The 18,157-nt window shown below is 33.5% G+C and overlaps 1 protein-coding gene across 1 annotated transcript; it reads left to right on the plus strand.

Moving 5' to 3' along the window:
- The first annotated feature begins 128 nt into the window (after positions 1–128).
- LOC123534972 (uncharacterized) lies at positions 129–17,876 on the plus strand. The gene is made up of 7 exons (XM_053520620.1): positions 129–255; positions 13,706–13,726; positions 14,617–14,670; positions 15,861–15,923; positions 16,343–16,408; positions 17,072–17,125; positions 17,739–17,876. The coding sequence occupies exons 1-7, from the start codon at positions 129–131 to the stop codon at positions 17,870–17,872; spliced, it is 519 nt and encodes a 172-aa protein (XP_053376595.1). The 3' UTR covers positions 17,873–17,876.
- Positions 17,877–18,157: the final 281 nt, after the last annotated feature.

Genomic DNA, 18,157 nt, shown 5'->3' on the forward strand with positions numbered 1-18,157 from the left:
TCAGCGCAACAAAAAATTGGGCCCCGTTTTTGAACACAAGTATGCATTTTTAAATCCGAAAAAATTTTTAAACCGGGGAAAAACAAATTTCCATCTCTTTCTATTTCCCCCCTTTGGGGAAATGCAGCATGTGGGATTCTAACATCAAGCCGAACCTGGCAAAATCTTCTTCGTTTGGGAAGCACCCGCTCAATTTCGCCAAAAACCTGTCAGCAGTTAATTCAGGAAATTTTTATGAAAGGAATGAGGGAAGGGGTAACCCAAAGTGGGATTTTGAACTGTCACCCCCAAAATTTTCCCAGATTTTGCTCATCCTTTAAAATTTTGAAATATAGGGGAAAACATTCTTCGTAAATTTGAAGAAAATATTTTCAGTTACTTCAATGTTTTAAAACAGATCTTGTAGAAAAAAGCTGTTGTCTTGAATTTCCCGACCACTGACTTTTAATTTTCGCCCAGATATAAAACTGTTTGGGGGGCCCTGCACCCTTTTTTAATTTTTTGATAGGCCCATCTTTCCCCTCGTTTTGCTTTCGATTTTGGGTTTTCTGTCCCCCCTTTTCGGGGTCGTGGTGCCCGTTGGAAATGATCTTCTAAAGCCCCCTACGTGTAAAAACTTTTAGACACCGGCCCATTTGATGAAAATTTTTCATCACAATGCTTTTTCATATCCGTCCAGGTTGTCTCTTCTTGAAAAAACTCTTTTGCAACTTGGACATATAAATTTAAAGTCCAGGGGTTTTTTAAATTTCCGGGCTGGGGCTGAAGTAGCTTTTTTTTTTAAAATTCCCCCAAATTCTTCAAAAAGGGTTTTAAGCCATTTTTAAACGGGTTTTTCCTAGAAACAGAAAATAGAGGTACTAATTTAAACACTTTTTTTTTATGTAAACAATTTAAAGGGTTGGTTTTGAGAATAAAATCTAAATTGGTCAAAAACTAAAAACCCGGATATTTTTGTTCATTTAGAAAAAAAGGGGGGAAAAATTTCATAAATCATTTTAAAGAAAAAACAACTACAGGCGAGACTACAATATCCAGGCGAGCCCAAACCCATGCGAAATATAATCTTTAAATTTTTTCAGGGCCAAACGTTAAAGCTGAAAAGTAAATTATAAATACCTTAAACCTTGTTTTTTTTGCTGCTGTAGATTGTAAAAGCACTTTATTAAAATTTGTAATCTGAGGGTTTTTGGTTTCTCAACTGGAAATGAAAATTTGGTAGAGTCCCTTTAATTTTTAAAAACCCAATCAAAAAACCCTTAAATTTAGTTAAATTTTGATTTGCATCAGTTACATAGAGTATAAAAGGGAAAAAAAGGGTCATCAATTTTAAAATCTGAAGAGATAGGTTAACTACTTATAAGATACAGTTTTTAAAATTTTAAACGCCCTTGTTCTTTTAAATTTTCAGAATTTTAATTTTTCCCCGAAACACTTGAATATATCTTGGGCTTTTTTTAAAATTATTAAAAAATTTTCATCTGAAACAGCCCCAAACCCTTTTTTGGGTTTTTTGGGACAACTTGTGAAAAAGAGAACTAAAACCCCTCTTTTCCTTAACCATTAGCATGCTGGCCACAAATTGATTCAACCTTTTGTAACCATTGAAAGATCATGATCCCCTTTTAAAACCCTGCACATCCGTCAGTTTTGGTAAAGATCTGCACTGTTCGCTTTTTTCAGCCCAGTATCTTTTTGGTAACCCCCCCTTTTAAAACAGTTAAGGGTACTCCCCCAAAACGAAAGATGGCCCAAGTTCTTATAAAATTTGGGCGGGGGTTCATCAAAACCCTTGAAATAAATGTAAGGGGTGATTAATGAACTTAGGGTTTTTGGGCCTTTACCCTCGGGGAAATTCCAGCAAGTAAAATTTTGGTTCCATATCTCATATTTTTATTTCGATGTAAATGAGATATGAAACCAAAATCTAAGTTCTGTTTTGCACATTATAACCAGTTCTGTGTTGGTGCACTATAAAATATCAGATCATTTACAGAGTTATTGTGTGTTTTGAAAGAAAAAAAGATGTTTTAGTAATATATTTGGAAAATTTAATTGTACTATTTTTTTAAACAGTTTTTTTTGGCTTTTTATTCCCAATGAAATGCTTTTAATTGTAAGTTTTTTCCCTTTTTCCCTCATAAGTTTTGGAAATGTATAAAAAAATTGATAAAAAGGAAAGTGTGTTTTTTTTTTCTTTGCATTTTTTTTTACCCCAAAAAAATTTAAATGAAGACGAGATTTTGGGGAGGGATGAATTTTTCCCCCAGCATGTATTTTTAAATTATGTCTCCCACACCACGGGGTTTGTTGGGAAAAGTTAAAATTACTTTTGGGTTTTGTGCGGCATGGGTGGGTGGGTCTGTCTGCCCTTTTCGCAAATTTTTTCCGCACTCTAAGCGAACACTTCTCATCTGATTTTCACCAAATTTGAAGAAAAAAAAAGGTTTGCCCAATAGGTCTTTGGGCGAAGTTCGGTAACAAACCAAACTGGCTAAAGTACTTCAAATTTAAAGGCCCTTGAATTTTCGAAATTTCGATGCCCCGTGATTTGGGCATTGTGCATTGGGGGCTCAAATAGATAATGGAGAAGAAATGCCAAAACCCAGATGATTAGGCGTTTGGAGACATGGGGCTTTTCCAAAAAAAAACTCTATTACAATTTTATGTAAATTTAAGGGAAAATAAAAAATTCCCGCCAAAAAGGGGGAGGGACATTTTTTTTTGAGCCGCCAGGCAGTTCGTCCATGGTTTCCCTCCCGTGCGTCCGAAATGAAAAGAAATTTATATTAAAAAAAAAATATTAAAACTAGGGAACACAAACCCACATACCTTTTTTTTTTTAATTAGGCCCGATGGCTTTTTTTCACACAAAGGGGGGAGGCGGGTTTAAAGGGCGTTTTACTTTAAAAGAGCAGAGTTTTTCCCTTGATTAGTAAATAAAAAAGGATTTTGGGGGGGCGGGGGGGATGTAACTTTATTTATGAACCTTCCCTGAAGTTTTAAAAACCCCTGGGAAAGGTCCGGGAAAAAGATTTAATTCCCAAAAACGCCCTTTAAATGTCAAAAACAAAATCTCAAAAGTTTTACCTGTAATAAGGGCTTTCCCTTTTTAAAACTGAGGGGGCGGGTATTTCCCATAGGGGAATCTATAAATAAAACCCCTAATCCTGTTTAAACATATGGGGTACTTATTGTTCAATAAAATGTCCCCCAAAAATATGTTTCAACCCTTTGGCCCCAAAAGGGGCATAAAAAAGAAAATTTAAAATGTTAAATTTACGGGCGACAAAAAAAAAATGTAAACTTTTTGGGCCCTTTGGGGAAAAAACTGGGAATAATTTGATTGTAAAAAACCTGGGGAAGACAATGGGCTTTTGGCTAAATTGACTTCAAAATTTAATGAAAAAAGTACCTGATGTTTTTAAAAAATACCCTTTTTACACGGTCATTTGGCCCTTTAAAAACCCAAAAAAGACCACTATAACGGGGCGGAATAATTTCCTATCTTTCGGGCAGGATCGGGAGTAATTAATTTTTTTGGCCAACCCCAGCTATATTAAAAAAAAAACTTTTTAAAAAAACTTTTTATTTTTTTTGTACTTTTTTAAAAGGATATTCCCTAAGGGTTTGGGCAGAACCAAGGTCAAAGATCAAAAGGGCCTCTTTCGGGGAGCGACCGGCCAATTTGGCCTCTTTTAATGTCCCCCAAAAACCCAAAAATTTCCCGAGTGAACACGGGGGGTTTTGGGGGTTTTAAACATAGACAATTATGGAAAAGTATGCAGATTCATACACATTCCATTTATTTTTAGTCACAAGTTTTAGGGGTTTAAATTTTGAAAATTTTTTTTGGGGGGGGGGGGGTGCCCTATTACGCAAAATTTATCGGGAAAAGAAAGGGGTTTTGGGAGACCCAATTTTGGGCCCAAGTTCCCGAAAAATTTCGGGGAAGGGACGCTAATAAAAAAACAAGAAAAAAGGTGATTCATCGAACATACACCACTTTATGGTGACTTTAGTTAATACAATTTATTTTACATCGTTGGAAACAAATTCAAAGACTTAAAATTTTTTTCCCCTCTCGATCCCTTTATTCCCGAAAGGGAAACCCCGCCACGTGGTTTTCTTTAAAACCCAAAACTTTTTTCCGTTTTTTTTTTTTTTTTCATCGCTTTCCCTTTTAAAAAAAATTTTTTATGCAAAATTAAAAAAAGCTCTCCGAATTTGGCACATTTTCTACAACCATATTGACTGGGGAAAGTTAAAAAAACTAATAAAATATTGCCTTTTTTTGCTTTTGTAATAAACCCCCCGTTATTTAAACCATTCCATAATACAAAAGCGTGGGGGTTACTCATACTTTTAGGAATCACAATTCCCTGAGACCCACAGTGAATCTTTGAAAAAAACCTTAAACCCGTAAAACCACAAAAGACACCACAATGTAGGGAAAATTTTAAAAAAGCGGAAAAACCACACCCTTTTTTAAATGGAATATAAAAATTTGATCCCCCAGCTTTAACTATCAAACTAATATTCAAAGATAATTTCCTCGGGAAACTCCGCTCCCTTTTGTTAGAAAAAAAAAACCCCCTAACCCTTTTTAAACCCCACCCCCGGCTGTTTCAAATTCTTAGCAGTACTTTTTTTTCTCACACAGGGAATATTTGGGGTTTTCATTTAGCAAAGTTTGCAAAAGTCGAAACTCGCGCGGGGCAAAGTTTAATAAATTTTCCCCCTTTTAATGTTATAATTTTAATTTTAATTTTAAAAGAAATTTCCCAAATGACAAAGGGGGGCAAAGGGAAAAAAAGAACCGAGCACTTCTTTCAGATGCAACAGATTCAGAAAAAAAGGCTTTACTGTTTCATAACCCCTCACACCTTCCATCCCCCTTTTGGTTTTGGGAAAAAATTCCTTTTGGGGTAGCTAACTGAACGACCAGAAAATCAAACCCCTATTTTAAAGAAGAAAAAAACATACAAATAATAAAGAATACGGTCGATTTTAAAATAACGTAATTTATTTAAATTTTATTTTTTTCCTTGTAAAGTCCTCCTTTTAAAGAGAAAACGCATTTGAGGCCGAGTGGTTGAGGTCGGTCTTGGAACAGAGCAGCACATATTTTTTTTTTCCTTTTCATCTATTACCTTTAAACATTTTTTTAAAAATTTTTGTTTTCTTTTTTTCTGTCCTTTCACTTTAAGATAAATTCCGTCAACGATTTTAAAAATGACAAGTGGGGGGGACGTTTTTAATTTGGAAAACTAAGTCCCAAACCCCTTTTCTGTTCTTTTTCCCTTTCTATATAAATTGGTTTTTTTTTGGGAAAGTTTTTAATACCAGGAAAATGAAAAAATACCAATAAAATACGATTAACTTAAATAATGTAATAACATGAAATATTTAAATATTTTGATCATGGTTTGTGAACAGGGTATCATTTGAGGGGACTAGCTGTATATTTTTCTCGCACGATAAAGGATGGGGAAATAAGCGACAGCAGTAACACACGAAAAAGTATAATAACACTTTGTGTAACGTATCAGTTTGTTGTAGGTCTTACTGTTATTTTTTCGGCCCCCAAACTGGCCCTTTAAGTCTTTAAAAAAAACAAACCGATTTTAAACTTATTTCATGTATTCATAAATCGGTTTTATTAAACCTTTTAATTTTATACAAAAAAGATTAAATTTTTTTTTTTTTTTTAAAAACATCTAATATTGATTTATTTTTAAATAATGTAGGGTAAATTTACATTTCGATAATGGAAAAAGTATTGAAGAAAGAAAAATCATTTATTTTTTAAATTCCCCATTAAAACACCCAAATTCCCAATTTTTCGATATCTTTTTAAACTTAATAAAACGTATATTAATTTTAAAAACTTCCCTTTTATAAAACTTTTGGGGCATAATGTGTTATCGGCCACTTTTTGGGGAAAAAAATAAAACATCCCAAAATTGAAACTTTGAAAATTAATTGTTCTCATGTAAAAAAAACACATTTACTTTGGTTTTTGGTTAAAGTGGGGAAAATTTGGCCCCCCAGTCGATTTTTTCCCCCCCCCTTTTTATCAAAGAAAAAAAAAAACGTAACCCCAACATTTACACGGGCTGACAGAACCAAGTTCACTTTAAGACATACCTATAAAAAAATAAAAAGAAAAAGATATTTCACATTACGGGTTAAGTTATTTTGTTTACCGGGGAAAATTGTAATTCAATAAAAACAAGTTTTGTTTAAAAATTTTGTAGATATGATACGAAAAAATTTAGGGCTTTTCGAGGAAACCCGTTTTTTATCCAAAAAACAAAACCAGGAGTTATGAATTTGGAGTTCCCCCCCCCAAAAAACAAAAATGCTCACTTTTGGACGTGAGCCCCGTGTTTTATTTGCTCAACACCTGAAACAAACCAAAAAAACCAATAATTTTTTGAAAATTTCCGCGTCTTCTGTACTTGTTTCTGTCATTCAACTAAGCCAACAACAGTCCACTGGGGGGTAGCCCCCCTTTTGGGGGTTTCCAGTGACCCACTAAATAACTTTAAAAAATTCCCATGTCTTAAAAATACTAAATTTTTCAAAGTCCCGGGAAATTTTTTGGGTTTTTGGCCATCGGTTACAGGGGGGTCTCGTGGCTTCACTCCTTTTGAAAAAATGTTTTTTTTCAGTGGCCCTTTTTGGGTTTTTCGTAAGAAATTTTTAAAAAACAAATCATTCACCTTAAAAAAGGGTCATAGTTAGTTAGTACTTCTAAGGGCCCCGGCTTAAAAAAATTTCCCGAAGCAACTAAATCGCGTTAAATAAGGTTGAGAATTTTTAATTAACCCAACCCAAAATTTTAAACTTAAAATTTAGAAACGAAATTTTTCAATAAAAAAAAGGAAAGCACGACAGTAATGACGAAAATTTGGGAAAAATTTTAAAATTTTTTAATTTCACCATCTTAGTCCTGCTTTTCCCTTTTTTTAAAAATGTACTGGGCACTTTTTTCATTTATATACTAATCATATTATATTACCTTTAAAAAGGGCAAAATTTTCCCTTTTCAAATTTATTGTTCGGGTTTTAATAAAACTTGACTGTGAAGAAAGGGGTGTTTTAAAAAAATCAAACCGGTAAATGAAAAAAGACATTTTACTAGCAGTACAATATCATATTATACCTACTTACACGTTTATCAAGTGAATTCTATTCTTAACCTAACACACACTATTGTTTATGCACACAAACCTTTTTCTTTCGCATTTCTTTATATTCGTGAATTTGTCTGGGCTTGAATCCCTTTTTTCATTGTAGTCCCTTGTGTTTTTTTCTTTCGGATCTTTTAAAGTGTGGGGACGGGTCTAACGTCAAATGCTAAACAAAGTTTTCCCCCCTAACGTCATAGAAATTGATCTTTGCACCATAATATAAACCCCTTTAAAACTTATCCCGATATATTCCTTTTACCGAACAGCAAACCCGGGGGACAAAATGCGCGTTTTGGGGGCCCTTGGGACTTCTTGGCTTGTTGCCCTGGGCCCCAGCAACACCTTATAAAATTTTTAAGGGTTTAAAAAAATTTTTTAATTTTGAATAATGCAAGTCTATGTCTTTTGATTTTTAAAAAATTTTTTTAAATTTATATTTTTTTTTATTTTTACTATTTTAAATATTAGTTGAAAAAGGACACATTAAAAATAAATAAAATTAAAACGATTAAACATATTGTTTACTAGTATATATTAGAGAACTTTAAGAAATATCCGTTGCATTTTTGCTATCAAGTAGAAAAAAAAAGTTTTAATTGGGTTTTTATGTTTTGTCAGTCGCTAAAAGTGGGGAAAAAAGAATATAAATAGCATATTGGTTTTTCCCCACTCAAAATCCCTCTCTTTTATAATTTAAATTTAAAACTTTTTTTGTGTTTTTTTTTCCCCCTACAAAACATTTCTTGTCTTCTATTTTCGTTAATAGATCTATTTTACACAATTTCTAACAAAGGTGACGGAAAATAATGCCTTGAACGTTTTTATTATTACGATGTTAACCGACCGACATCATATCTAATAAAAGCACCAAGGGACTATTTTTAAACCCAAAAAATTTTAATTAATATATTTTATTTTGGGAAAGATCATTCCGTTTGGGTATTTTAAATACATAGGGTAATTTTTTTTTATTTTGTTTTTTTGGGTTTTTTTTTTTTCCTTGTTTTCTCTAAAGTAAAAGGTGATCAAATAACCAGATAAATATATGTTTCTTGTTTTTAAAAGCACTGGGGTCCAAAAAACCCAAAAAAAATTTTTAAATTTTTTTGATATTTTGGAAATTAAATGCTGTATTTCTTAAAATACTTTTGAAACTTAATTACTACAGACCCAAAATGTTTTTCGGAAACACATGAGAATTAATCGTTTTTTCAAATTTTTACGATGAAAATCGAAAAGCGTTTTTTAACACTTTTTCTCGAGTCAAATTGCCTCGATTAAAGATAATAAAATAATTTTTTTTTAAAAAAAGGGTTTTTATAACAAAGCTCGATCTGGGATGCCCGTATTGGCCCTTTTTGGGCCCGATCGGGTCTCAAAAAGCGCCCGGGTGTGATCCGGGCCTTGCCCAAAAACCACGAGAGCCAAACAAAATCCCAAACTAAGAACTACGTTTAATACCCCCTTTTTTTATATACCTTTACCTTTTTTTTTTGTTTTTTTGTTTAAAAAAAGATTTTTCTTTAAAAGTTATCATAATTTAAAAAAGGGGGTTTTTTGGGGCCTTTTTCATAAATTTTTTAGTGAAATACAAGCCAAATTTTAGAAAGAATTTAAAATAGGGAAAATAATAATATGTATAATTTTAAAAACCCCCATTAACATTAAAAACCCAAGGGGGTAAATTTACGGGCAAACCCAAAAACTTCTTTATTTCCGGGCGGTCCCGGTTTTTGATTTTTCCCACGCGGTCATCTTTTTTCTTAATTTTGGCAATTTTTTTAAAAAGTTTAAAAAGAAAAAATCATATTTTAATGTTTATAATATGACTAAATTTGAAAATTGAAAGAAAAATTATTTTTAAACCAAAAACTGGGGGTCTGTTTCCTTTAAAAACCGCACGGGGGCCCGATTTATTTTAGAAGTCTTAGTGTTTTTGTATCTACGCCGGTTTAATTGTAACTGGTGCAGTAAAGCTTTTGTATTGGGAAATTTTTTTTTTCTATCCATTTTTCCCCTCTCAGCTGGGAATTTGTATTTTAATTTTTCTTTTAAAATTTGATTTCCCGAATAAGGGAAAAATGTCAGTTAAGTAATTTTTTAGCCGCCCTTTGGTGGGCTTTTTTACTGTTTTATTTTTTTGGGTATACAAACGCTTTTAAACTCCAAATAGGTTTAATGCTTTTCTATGGAGGGTACAGACGAGAAAGTTAATGTACAACAGGTTTTTTAAATTTTGAAAAGGGCACAACATTCTTTTACATACGGTATTTCATCTGTTTGTTAAAAATATCCTAATAATACACACTGATTTAGCTTCTGTTGTCGGTATTGTTGTTCAAATCCTTTCTTATCCATATATAAAATATGAGCCGTGCCATGAGAAAACCAACATAGTGGGTTTGCGACCAGCATGGATCCAGACCAGCCTGCGCATCCGCGCCGTCTGGTCAGGATCCCCTGCTGTTTTCCTTTTTAAAAACCTTGGGAAAAGAAGAAACGTTTTGCGAACAGCATGGTCCTGACCAGACTTTCGCCCGGGGGCGCAGGGTGGTCTGGATCCATCTGGTTTGAAACCCCCCTATGTTTTGGGTTTTTTCATGTGCGGCCCCAATATCAATATATAGTCGTTGGTGTGTTTGTACAAACAGATACTACACCTGCAAATAAAAATAAAAATGCATCTGAATGTCTTAGCTCCAGACGGTCACTCAAATTACCCCATCATTGTTAGGGGAAGTACTAATGATATTTTAAAATATACCAGTACGCATGTATCAAAAACTGATTTCCACTTTTTTTTTCACAACAGACGCTTAAAAAAGCGGGGCCCTGTTTTTCATCTTTTTTTCTGATAGTTTTTTGGGAATTTCCCTTTAGGTTTTTACTTTTCCCAAACCATTAATTTTGACAAAAGGGCTTATCAAATAGAAGGTGTGCAGGGGGGTTTAAATAGAAAAATCCCTCTTGTCCCATCCCTTATTCCATGGGTTTTTTGAACTAAGCTGAAGTAAAAAAAATATAAAAAACGTTTTAAATTTTTTGGTGGGTTTTCCCTATTTTTTTGGCGGTGTGTGGATACATTTTTGTCCCTCTAAAGCGGCCCTTTAAAATTTAAATTTTAAAATATTGCTGTCGCAAGGAAAATTTTTGTTTTGGTTTTCCCAAAGACATTTTTTGCTATATGATTAAAAGGTAACTAACTAATATTTTTCCCCGAAGCCAGGTTTTTCATTTTTGTTTTTGATGTCAATTTTCAATATTTTATTTTTTTTTTTTGACAGGATTTTCATTAAAAAACCCAATATAATTTTTTTCTTTCGAAAATGTTTAAAAACTTGGGAATATTAAAAATTTTATATACATTTAGTCAGAAGAACGCTTTTAAAATTTAAACTCCCTTTCATATATTGTTGTTTTTTTATTTTTCCCGCGGTTTTTTTCGATAATACATTTGGGGCTTTTACCAAAAAATTTGATTTAAAAAAACTTTTAAACTGTAATGTTTTTTTCAAGAATTTTCAAAAAATTTAAATATGAAAGTCTTTCGAAAACTATTTTCTTTTAATTAATACAGAAGCCACCTTTGTACTTGGTAGTTTATTTTGCCATTTACGTTATAATTCAATCTATATGGGGTGTCATGTTAAAAAGAGACAATATTATTTAATTTTTAGAAATCAAAGTGTTTGTTTATTTTTAAACTCGGGTTCTGGGTGGAAACCTTTATAATCCTTTATTAGTAATAAAATTTAAATTTAAAAAAAAAAACCCTATCTTAAGGGCGTCCCCAAAAACCCCTACATCTTTCCGATATTTGGGGGGTTTCCCCTTTTAAAAAAAATCAGAAAACAATAAACCTCTACCGAGCAAAAAAAACCCCTTAAAATAAACACTTTTAGCATTATCAATAGTGTCCGCGGGACAGAGGTAGCACCTTTAAAGCTCAAAATACAGGGTACAGCACAGGGCCTTTTATTTTCCCCCTTTTTGGCCCCTTTTTCTTGTGTTCTTTTTTGACTTTTTTCAAAAATTTAAACCCTAATTGTTGTGAAAAGAAAAAAAAAGGAAAAAATAACTTTCCAATGAATTTATTCAGTTTTAAAAAGGGATATCAATTATTTTTTTTTTTCATTACAGCTGATCGTCCGGGGAAGGGGCCCGTAATGTACAAAATTTAAAAAACCCGCTATTTCTTAGTATTTTGCAACGTCCCTCATATGACTAAAATACGTCCCTGGTCGGTCCCATTTTTGTGAAAGTTTTCCCTCTAACGAACTTTGTTTTCACATTCCATCCGGATACAGCGTCCCTTTTAAAAAAACAGTCGCTTTGGGCAAATATGAAGGTTTTCCCTTTATCTTTTTTTCCAATGAACGGAAAAAATTCAAGGGACTACTTTCTGGTTTTTTGGGCCAAATATGGCGTATCGATTTTTCCCCTGTGTCAAACAGTCCCCCGGCAAGTCACTTTTTTAAAGGTTTTTTTTTCTTTAAATCTGTACCAAAATTTTTGGGAAAAAACATTAGCAAAAGTATAAATCTAATAAAAAAAGGGTCCTTTAAAAAATACTGTGAAACCCGCAATGATTTCCCTTGGCTTTTTTTTGGGTTTTCCCCGGCCCCCCAGACACTTGGGCAAACTCCACGTTGGGCCCAGGCCGGGAAAATCCCCCGAACGAAAAGGGGATTAAAATCCTAAAATTTAGCCCCCACCATGAGAAAACCAACATAGTGTGTTTGCGAACAGCAAAGGTCTTGGCAGGGTCCGGGTGTTGCTTTTCAAAGCCTATTGCAATTTCAGAAACCGTTTTCGAAGGCATTGGGTCATAACCAGCTGCGCGGGGGGGGGGGGGGGGGGGGGGGGGGGGAAAAACGGGGGAGGGGGGGGGGGGTTTGGGGGCCCGGGTCCCATGCTTTCCCCAAATGCACATTTGGGGTTTTCCCCCATGCGGGGGCCCCATATAAAGTCGTAAAAAGGACATGCCCGTTTTTTTAAAAACTCCTTAAATATAAATATAAGTTATATACATACAATAACAAAAAATGTTATTGTATGTTCGTAGTTTAGTTAGTATGATGTGTATTCATTTTCGTTTTGATCCCAAAAACAACAAAAAAGTGAAGCACTATTTTTAAACTTTTTATATATAAGTCCAAAAAAATAGCCCACTGTCCCCAATACTTTGGGAAATTTAAAAAAAATGCCTCTGTGCAAGTATATCACAGCAAAATAAAAAATTTCTCATAATTGTGTTTTCCCGGGGGGCTTCAAGGGCAGTCCCCCTTTAACTTCAAGAAAATCAGCCCCTCAGATCAGGTCCCGGGCAGAAAACTAGCCAAATCGCCGATGGGAAAGGGCGTACTTTATAGTAAGTGGGGGATTTTGGGATTATTGGTCCGGACGATTTTTTTTTTGGGTTTTATAGACCTAATTTGGGGCCGCGCCATGAGAAAAAAAACAAGTTGCTTTGCGACCAGCATGGGTCCAGATTTAGCCTGCGCATCCGCCTGTCCCTGTCAGGATCTATGCGGGCGCTTTTTAAAACCTATTGCAATTAAGAAACTGTTAGTGAACAGCAAAGGGTCCTGACCAGACTGTGGGGATTTGCAAGGTGGTCCCGGATCCATGCGGTCCCAAAACCACTATGTTGGTTTTTTCCTTTGGGGCGGCTCATATAATTCGAAAAAACAATATTTAAAAGCTCACAGAATAAAGATGCCCAAAATTTGAATTTGGGGGGAAAAACCCTAAATTTGGAGACAGATTCCAAAATACTAACTTAAAAAGGGAATTTAGGGGGGTTTAAAAAATATTTAATGAATAAAATCTATTTTTAAAAATATTCAGAAATATTCCCTTTTTTTATATATAAAAACCAAAAATATTTTTATTATAAAAAACCCAGAATTTAAAAAGGAAACATTACTAGTAATTGGAAAATTTAAAAATAAAAAAAATTAAAAAACCTGAATTTTAAAATAGCAAGTAATCAGGGTTTTGATTGCCCTTTAAAAATTTTTTAAATGAAAATCCAAAAAGAAATTTAAAAAGAATCAATTCAGCGAAAAATTTTTGAACTTCAAAAACAATTCATGATATCTGAAAATGAATTTCATATCTATAAACGAATTAATAATGCCACAGATTCGAATGAATCTAAGGAATACATAAATGAAGTAATTTCACATAATATTTTTATTTTATCCAATGTGGCATCCCATTCCTAGGTAAACAATTTTTATTTTCACGTCAAATCTGACGGTTTTTTAAAAAATTTAGCCTTTATTTTAAAAAATGTGTCCGGGCTTTTTTTTTCCCGACTATCATCCAACCATGTATACTCATTTTTATGATATTTGATAAGGCTTACAGTGTGTATTTTCACGGACAAGATACAACATTAAGGGCAATAATGCATACACTTATTCGAACTGTTACAAACAATTAAAACTTAATGAAATCATTCGGTAAAACTAATATCTAAATATTCAGTTGCTTTACAGGTGCCCTTCAAAGCCTGCTCAGTAAGTATGCAATTTCTTAGTTAAGGTAGTGGACTTGTAATAACAATCGGAAATTTCCGTGAGCTTCCGTGATATTTCGTTTATTCTTGTGTGTTATTTCGATAATCTTCGGTCGTGTATTGTATCACAAACGGAGCCTTTTCAATTAAATTATAGTCTTTGCGGTGGTCTCTCGTCGTAGCATTTTGTTGATACATGGAGGGGGAAGTATTAAATAGTATCATCTTGGTCTAAGCCTGGTGGTAACGCCATCGCTTCGAGTGCGGGAGGTGATAGGTTCGATCCTAGTCTGCGTCACTGTACCAAAGTGCCTTGCGGTCAGACCGGCCACTTTTTTCTCTTGATCTTGTAGCGATGGATTCCATCAGGAATGAGATATTGACAGTGATTAATATAGCTGATGGACCTTGTTCGCATTCCACCTATTACAAATAAGCATTGACTCTAAAGATTAGATAACTGTTGTTTTAAGTACACGTTTTATGTAAAATTGTGTTTTACTTTCACTAATCTTTTGTTGTCATTCGTCTCAACCATTTCTTGATTGAAACTGGGCATGTGTGTCAGTCGGTGAAACGGTTTATGGCGTGAATTAGAAGATTATGTCTGACAGTCGTAGAAGAAAGATGTTTATTTCTCTGTGAAAAACTGTTGTAGGAAAATGTTCGTAGAGAGATATTTAATCAAAGATCAAAGTCAATGAAACAATTTGGCTGAAGCTGAAAGGGTCCTACCGTCTGTATTTACAGAACATATGCAGTTTTTTTTTAAAAATTTAGTTTGTTTGTTGACTTTACATTTTCTTGTTTGTTATTTGATCGGTGACTGAAAGTAGCTTAGAATTTCAATCATTCGGGTGTTTAAAATAGGCTTACCTATTTTGCTTTTAGGAGAGATCGAAAAGAATCAACCATTGAAACGTGGGGAAGAAGGAGATGATAGCGGTGAGTGTTTTCCATCTGTAATTATGTATATTTAATTTTATTTCCTGACTAGTCCTCACACTTAGTTACATGCATCGAGAGTTCGGGAGTTCGATCCTCGAACTAAACTTATATTCTTTATGGCGATCAGACATAAGACAGAGTGTTTGAAACTTGGACGTCATTCATCTTCCATCACTGATCTTCGTTGTAAAATTGCCACTTTCCGAAACTTCTCGAATTTATGTGAACAAGTTGTAAGTTATCTGGTTTATATGAGAAATTTGCACAATCATCTCTGATTTATGTTAGAACGTTGACAGCAATGTGCGCATCTATCTGTTATTTATGTGATAAAATTGACATTAACTTGCACAGCCATCTCTGGTTTATGTTAGAAAATTGACAGCAATGTACACCGCCATCTTTTATCTATGTGAAAAAGTTGACATTAGCTTGCACAGCCATCTCTGGTTTATGTTAGAAAATTGACAGCAATATACACCGCCATCTTTTATCTATGTTGAAAAAGTTGACATTAGCTTGCACAGTCATCTCTGGTTTATTAGAAAGTTGACAGCAGTGTGCACAGCCATCTATTATTTATGTGAGAAAGTTGACATTGCAACTTGCACAGTCATTTCTTATTCATATGAGAAAGATAGTTGACACCAACTTGCACAACCATCTCCGATTTAGGTTAGACACTTTACAGCAAGTGCACAGCCATCACTTATTTATGTAAGAAACTTGACAAGAATAGGAAGAACGTCTTACTGAGCAATTAGTGGTTCATGTTATATTAAGACTCGCCTAATGTGAGTACACAAGAATTGAAATCGAGTTGTCAGTTTCTTGCAGAGGACATACGAGTACTAGTTCAGTATCCACGAACACTGCCTACCACTGGCCGCCATCACTCACCTGAAATACTGTTGGAAAGCAACAGATTATAAGCAAAAGATTATAACTCTGTTATGTGTTCTTTAAACCCTAATCAAAAATGTGTATAAAAACTGAATTTTCAACTGAAAATTGTAAACTATAAGGTTCTTCTCCGTTAATAATGGCAATTTCTAATTGCATTTATGATTTTTAAAATTGAAATTTTAAGAACCATAAAAACCATACGACCGCATACTAGTCTGTTCATCACAATCACAAAGTTTAAAAAAATATATTGATTTTCTTTGTTACTATTTCTTTTGTAGAAAAAAGATGTGATGCTGAACTTGAAATTACTGTAGACTGCCTGGATATTGTAGACAATGATGGTAAGTTGCACAATAATAATAATATAAATAAATAATAATAATGATAAAGTAATAAGAACAATAATTCAATAATAATAATAATATTGATAATAATCAATAATATTGATGATGGTGATGATATTAAAGAAGAAGATGATGATGTATCTATGATGGTGATGTTGATGTATTTATGAAGAAGAAGAAGAAGAAGAAGATGATGATAATGATGTATTTGTGATAATGACAAAGATAACGTCAATAAGTAACTACGCCGGTGCCGTGTCGACGACGACAAGATAACCAATGTAAATGTATTTGTAAATGGCAATGCATCTACAGAAAATATAAGTATTATATTACATCATTATTCTTGCGTCATTAGCAGAGTTATCATCATTGTAGTACAAAATAACAAATATTTATTTTCTCATTTCAAACAGAATTTTTTGAATGTGCGATTGAGGAGGCCAAAAGCGTAGAACAAGAATTTGCAGACATTTTCAAAGGTGAGTTTTTTTTGTAAAACATAATTCTAGAAACAAAAGCAATTATTCTTGAAAAATATATTTAAACTTATACCAGACATTTCTTCTTAAATTTACGTCAGATAAGCCATACAGGTACATATAGGGCACAGCTGCCTTTTGGGCCTTTTAAGCCTGGGTCAGCCTATGATTGTCGCAAAAATATTCTTTTAAAAGAGAGAGAGAGAGACGATGTCTCCAGATATACGTGAAAAGGCACCAAAGCTATTCTGCAGTTCATTTTTTTCCGAAGGAGGAAGCCATCAAACCCCCATAAATTTTCTCTGAAAACCTATTTATTACTAGTTACGCCCGTCAAATAATTATGTATATATAAAATCTCAAATATATTTTTCACGGACAAAAAGGTTAATTTAGTCAAAACACAAAATATAAAGAAAATTTCATTTTTTTTATGTAAGATCCAAATATCTTTTATTCATGAACACTATACATATATCTTACATTTTCACTCGTGGAAATATTGCATCTGATATTCACTGTTAAAAGATATTTCAATCTTACACTGAAACAAACAAATGTCCTCTTATATAATGACTGGTTCATGTATTTTAACGGATATTTAGTAATAACATATCAATTAAGTTATAGTTACAATAAATAGCGTTATTTTTTATTTTACAGCTCAGACTGGCGAAGAGCTCTTCAGAGAAGAGGAGATGGATGTTGTTTGGGAAAGTAGGTCTTTTATTTATTTATTATTTATTTATTTATTTATGTTTTTCTTTCTTTCCGTTCTCTCTCCCCCCCCCCCTCTCTCTCTCTCTCTCTCTCTCTCTCTCTTTCATTATATATTGATTTATTTATTCAAATATAGAAATAAAATTGACTATTTACCTGTCCTATATTACTATTTCTGGATGTCAGTTTTTGTTTTCCGGTCCGTCTTATTGGGGTGGTAAAATAACTATTGGAGTTTTGTTTGCTTATTGTCTCACTGCTCGGATAGATATATTCAATATTTTTTATTAACTTATTAGATCGTCCAGGTTCGGACACTAAAAATTATTTTACAGAAATATACGAACTATTATTGAATGGTAGAAACATACTTACGGGCAATACTAAAATGTATTGACATCACTTACAATGATAAACAGTAATGCTCATTCTTTTCTGTTAACGTCACGGTATAAAATCATTCAAACTGTACAAAAAACACATTTGAATATCCACCACTGCTTTAAAACTTCCATATCTTCAAATTGTGTGTCAGATATCTACTTTTATTTCACATATTGATGTGACACAAAGCTCTGTATGACTCTTTATGAATACTTTATTATTTCAGTCCGAAAAAGTCGCCTGGTTTCCTTCGAGATAAAGGAGTTTACAGAAGTAGCCTTGGATGAGATTGGCAAATACCGATTCTTAGGTTTGCTATTTAATTTTTATCTTCTTTCAATGAATGATTTGGATACATAAATCAATGTCTGATTCATGTGGGTCCTTTGGAAGAATACAAATGAGCCGCGCCATGAGAAAACCAACATAGTGGATTTGCGACCAGCATGGATCCAGACCAGTCTGGTCAGGATCATGCTGTTCGCTAATGCTTTCTTTAATTGCAATAGGATTTAAAAGCGAACAGCATGGATCCTGACCAGACTGTGCAGGCTGGTCTGGATCCATGCTGGTCGCAAACCCACTATGTTGCTTTTCTCATGGCGCGGCTTAAATATGATTATACTGCAAGGTCGTTTTCACGGA

Source organism: Mercenaria mercenaria, chromosome 12, assembly GCF_021730395.1.
Source record: "Mercenaria mercenaria strain notata chromosome 12, MADL_Memer_1, whole genome shotgun sequence".
NCBI classification, from domain to species: Eukaryota; Metazoa; Mollusca; class Bivalvia; order Venerida; family Veneridae; genus Mercenaria; species Mercenaria mercenaria.

Bases quoted from the DNA above. Each gene is read 5' to 3' on its own strand.
- LOC123534972 (XM_053520620.1), top strand. From the start codon at position 129: ATGTGGGATTCTAACATCAAGCCGAACCTGGCAAAATCTTCTTCGTTT. The intron at 14,671-15,860 runs GTGAGTGTTTTC...TTTCTTTTGTAG, and splicing joins GGAAGAAGGAGATGATAGCG to AAAAAAGATGTGATGCTGAA. The intron at 15,924-16,342 runs GTAAGTTGCACA...CATTTCAAACAG, and splicing joins GGATATTGTAGACAATGATG to AATTTTTTGAATGTGCGATT.